Consider the following 4,552-nt stretch of genomic DNA (forward strand, 5'->3'; position numbering starts at 1 on the left):
GTACCCCATAGCAACCAGTCAGCACTCATCTTCCCTTAGTTACCGTAATTAACAGGTGATTGGTGGGTGGCCCATCTCCCTTAAGGGGCCCCAGCCCAGTTGACTGGATCAGAAGACCAATGAAATTCAGACTTTGGCGTAAGTGCTTATTGGCTGTCGTGGCTAATGCCGGCCTATGGCGGGGCGACTGTATCTGCCCTATGGTGGTACCAGGCTACAAACTGAGGGGGGGGGGGGGCTTAGATATTGGATCACTAGTGGTTTAAAGGGGAACTTTAACCAACATTTCTATTTGTCCAATATAAGAAGTGGCTTCTGCTTCGCTGCTCTCAGTACTTTTGGGTTTGGCCGGGGGCCACAGGGCATTTGGCCGGGCTCTATCAGTACACGAATAACCACGTATCACATGACAAACATGGCGCCCGTCCCATAGCTCCGCGTGCGCAGCCCGTGCCGGGGGCCATTGGCTCTGCATGGAGAACTTGTTTACCAGCCCTGGCCGCCTCGTGTTCAGCTGTTCCGGGCAGCGCCTGGGGGGCACAACACACTTTAAATAGCCCCTGGCTGCCAGTCAAGGTGCCAACCTCCAGTCTGTGCACGGAGCTGGTCCCTGGGAAATGCAACTGGGCAGCAGAGCTAACACTTTATTTGGTAAATCAGGCGCTCGTTAGTGGCAGCCTATTAACCCTGCCCCGATGATTTTGGGGGGGGGGGGGCAAAGGCAGGAAGTAGCAACAGGGCTGTGATGATGAAGGTTGGGCAGGTTCTTCTTCATGACCCAACAGAACAATCATATAGATTCCTGCTATGTGCCCAGGCTCCGCCTCCAACAGAGGTGATAAAGGGCAGGAACCAATGGTGACATTGGGGTTCTCCCATGCTGGTGATGTCATAAATTGCCCCAGATATTAGCTTATTACCCCCAGGGGGCTCAGTGGGAGGTGGGGGGGTAGAATCTGTTTAAAGAGACCAATGAACAGACACAGATTCTATAAAAGAATATTTAATGCTTCAGTTTCAAGTATCCTGAGGTGCAGTTACACCCCGGCCGAGTGAGGGGGCGCTGTGCAGAGATCCCCCTGTATCTTGTTACCCCACAAGCTGCTGCTTATACCGAGAGAGGCAGTACATCAGAGGAACCCAAGTGGGCGGTGCCAGAGTCGGGCTATAGGGCCACCTACCAGAGCCCCCGTCAGTGTGGGCAGCTCAGCGGCCGAGGGCAAGTGGGTCACCCCAGGCTGGGCAGCTCGGGGAGGTTTGGGCCTCAGCGGTGCTGGTAGTAGTAGGTGAACTTCCTTAGTTCCTCCCAGAAGAGCAGGCTGAGGATGGTGTGGGGGCCCAACCGGATGTAGGCGGGCATGATGCCCTTGTACAGGGCAAGAACCCCCTCCTTGTGAATGATCTTCAGGATGCAGTCCAAGAAGCCCCGGTACAGGCGACCCTAGGTGGAAACCAGAGGAGACCATGGTAGTGATGCCAGGGGGTGACCCACTATGGTGCCTGGGCGGTACCACAAGAACCAACCCACCCCCCTCTGTCCTCCACTCATAATACCCAGATGCCCATCAACTGCCCATCAATGGAACCAAAAGTCCATGATGCACCCTAGTGTCCACTGCCCCATGACATCACCACTACCCCATGACATCACCACCACCCCATGACATCACCACCATCCCATGACATCACCACCATCCCATGACATCAGCACTGCCCCCATGACATCAGAGTACTCAATTGCCTACTTGTGCTGGGGTTGCTCAGCCAATCAACTGCCCTGTTTGCCAGAAATGGGGGACAGAAAACTCCCATCATCCTATGCTAGGCATTTGTCATATGGACGTTTGAGGTGCTTGAAGGTCCTTCAACTCATAGTCCAACTGGTAGGTTTTGGGGCAAATATGGCCCTCCATGCATGTTTCTAGCCCCCCAATTAGCCACAGGACTTGAGTGGTGGAAAAGTTGAGCTACCCCGGCCCTGGACTACAGAAGGGCTTTAGTATTGATGTCTGATTGGACTCACCTTGCCCGAACTGTCCACCGGCTGGTTGTACAATCGAGTACTGACCACATCGAATGGAGTCATCGCTATGGCAACACCGATGCTGCTGATCATCCCACCAGTGAGAGCCACCAGCCAACTGTCATGGGGAAACCACTGCGGAACCAGGAGAGAGAGAGAGAGAGACCTGTCAGCAGAACTGGAGGAACAGACCCAAGAACCATATCCAACCACAAGCCCAACCCAAACACCGACACCCCGCAATCTCTAGCGCTGGGCAAAAGCAATCATAGACTCAAGAACCTGACCTTCAGCCTGGGGATATCCAACCGCCCAGCCCAGAGACCTTCATCCCAGTGATGTTCAACCCCCCAGCCCAGAGACCTTTATCCTGGGGATATCCAACCACCCAACCCAGAGACCTTCAGCCTGAGGATATTCAACCCCCCAGCCCAGAGACCTTCAGCCTGGGGAAATCCAACCCCCCCGCCCAGAGACCTTCAGTCTGGGGATATCCAACCACCCAGCCCAGAGACCTTCATCCTGGGGATATCCAACCACCCAGCCCAGAGACCTTCATCCTGGGGATATCCAACCCCCCAGCCCAGAGACCTTCAGCCTGGGGATATCCAACCCCCCAGCCCAGAGACCTTCATCCTGGGGATATCCAACCACCCAGCCCAGAGACCTTCATCCTGGGGATATCCAACCACCCAGCCCAGAGACCTTCAGCCTGGGGATATCCAACCCCCCAGCCCAGAGACCTTCATCCTGGGGATATCCAACCCCCCAGCCCAGAGACCTTCAGCCTGGGGATATCCAACCCCCCAGCCCAGAGACCTTCATCCTGGGGATATCCAACCCCCCAGCCCAGAGACCTTCATTACGCCATTTTCACGACACGTATCTCGTACCTGCTGCTTTTTCACCCACTCTTTGGCGTTGGCGAACGTTGCCAGTTGCACGGCCGAACCCACCATGACACGAGGCACCGCCCCATTCACTCCCCGCCATAATCCCAGGATTCCCTGCTTCTTGTAAATGGTTTCGAAGGCGCTGCTCACACTCTGGGGGAGGAGAGAAACAGAGAAGAGCTGAGTCCTACGTGCTTTACAGTTTACTTGCCCTTTAAACTAGAGCTGGGCGGGGCCTGAGCACTCACAGAACCGGTTCTTTGACTTTGGGTCAAGGGTGCCAGAGACTTTGTGTGGTTACTGGGAACATAAATAGACTCAACACTACGCACCAACAGTTCTGCCCCATTAGCCCTAGCTACTGCCCCCATATTCTACCCCAGTGGGGGGTAAATCAATCTGTGCACCCCATGGAGGCCCCCCAGTATCTGTATAATGACTGTCTGTAACCAGGAGCAAAAACAGCCTGGGGGCCCCTGTGAGAAATGGTGCAAGGGCCCCACCACCATGAGCAGCTACTGAGGGCCCCGGAGTTGCCCCCCTGTTTCCCAGGCTGTATATCTGCCCCCCCTCCCTCCAAATGCAGGCGTGAGGGGAGGGGCCACGTGCTGCAAGGGCTCCGCCTCTTCCTCAGTGATCAGTGGTTATTAAATGTAATTGCTTTGCCTGTTCCCTGGTTCTGACTCCTGAACCAATGTAACAGTTCTGGTAATGATTTGGCTTCAGCTACATTGTGGCAGGAGTCAGAACCAGCAGTGCAGACAGAAAAATGCTGCTTTCAATATCAACTCAATGTTCATATAAATATCCCACGGGTTGGACTCAGCTCCCCCCCCCCGCGGCCAACACCCCCCCGCACCCCTCCCATTCTGTAACTCAGCAAAATGCTGTGGGTGGGGGCTGGGCGGGAGTTGGTGCCAAGGTTACAGAGAAGCCAATACGTGTGGTTATGTAATCCCCCCCCCCTTTGCCCCCGACTCCCAGCAGCTCAGTCTTACTTGGGGGCAGTCAGTTGCCCTCTGGTCACTCACCTGATGGTTGTGCTGATGTCCCACCGCAATGGCCGCCACTGTCTGTGCCTGTAGGTGGGTCTTTACCTGCACCAATCAGAAGCAGAGAAACAGGATCAGCACATAAATCCCACCATAACATGTCACTTACCTGGTAATCAGAGCTTACAATCAGAAGGGGGTATACAGTTACCCAGGGGGAGGTTCCTGCCTGACCATGGGAAAGAGAGCAGCCCAGGAGCAGGAAGTACAGAGAATCAGAGCTCTGTACCTGGGTAAGTACTGGGGGAGATTGGATTCACTTACCCGGGGGGGGGGGTTCCTGCCTGACCATGGGAAAGAGAGCAGCCCAGGAGCAGGAAGTACAGAGAATCAGAGCTCTGTACCTGGGTAAGTACTGGGGGGAGATTGGATTCACTTACCCAGGGGGAGGTTCCTGCCTGACCATGGGAAAGAGAGCAGCCCAGGAGCAGGAAGTACAGAGAATCAGAGCTCTGTACCTGGGTAAGTACTGGGGGGAGATTGGATTCACTTACCCAGGGGGGGTTCCTGCCTGACCATGGGAAAGAGAGCAGCCCAGGAGCAGGAAGTACAGAGAATCAGAGCTCTGTACCTGGGTAAGTACT

At 55.0% G+C, this 4,552-nt stretch overlaps 1 protein-coding gene across 1 annotated transcript; it reads right to left on the reverse strand.

The window, feature by feature from the left end:
- Nucleotides 1-987: 987 nt before the first annotated feature.
- On the reverse strand, nt 988-4,014 carry slc25a34 (solute carrier family 25 member 34; the record flags this gene model as incomplete). Its single annotated transcript, NM_001142119.1, is given in 4 exon segments — nt 988-1,441; nt 2,024-2,158; nt 2,917-3,069; nt 3,948-4,014. Coding segments are annotated over 4 exon segments (532 nt in total), but the record flags the coding sequence as incomplete, so codon positions are not given.
- Between the last annotated feature and the right edge of the window lie 538 nt (nt 4,015-4,552).

Source organism: Xenopus tropicalis, unplaced genomic scaffold (genome assembly GCF_000004195.4).
Source record: "Xenopus tropicalis strain Nigerian unplaced genomic scaffold, UCB_Xtro_10.0 Sca75, whole genome shotgun sequence".
Lineage (NCBI taxonomy): Eukaryota > Metazoa > Chordata > Amphibia > Anura > Pipidae > Xenopus > Xenopus tropicalis.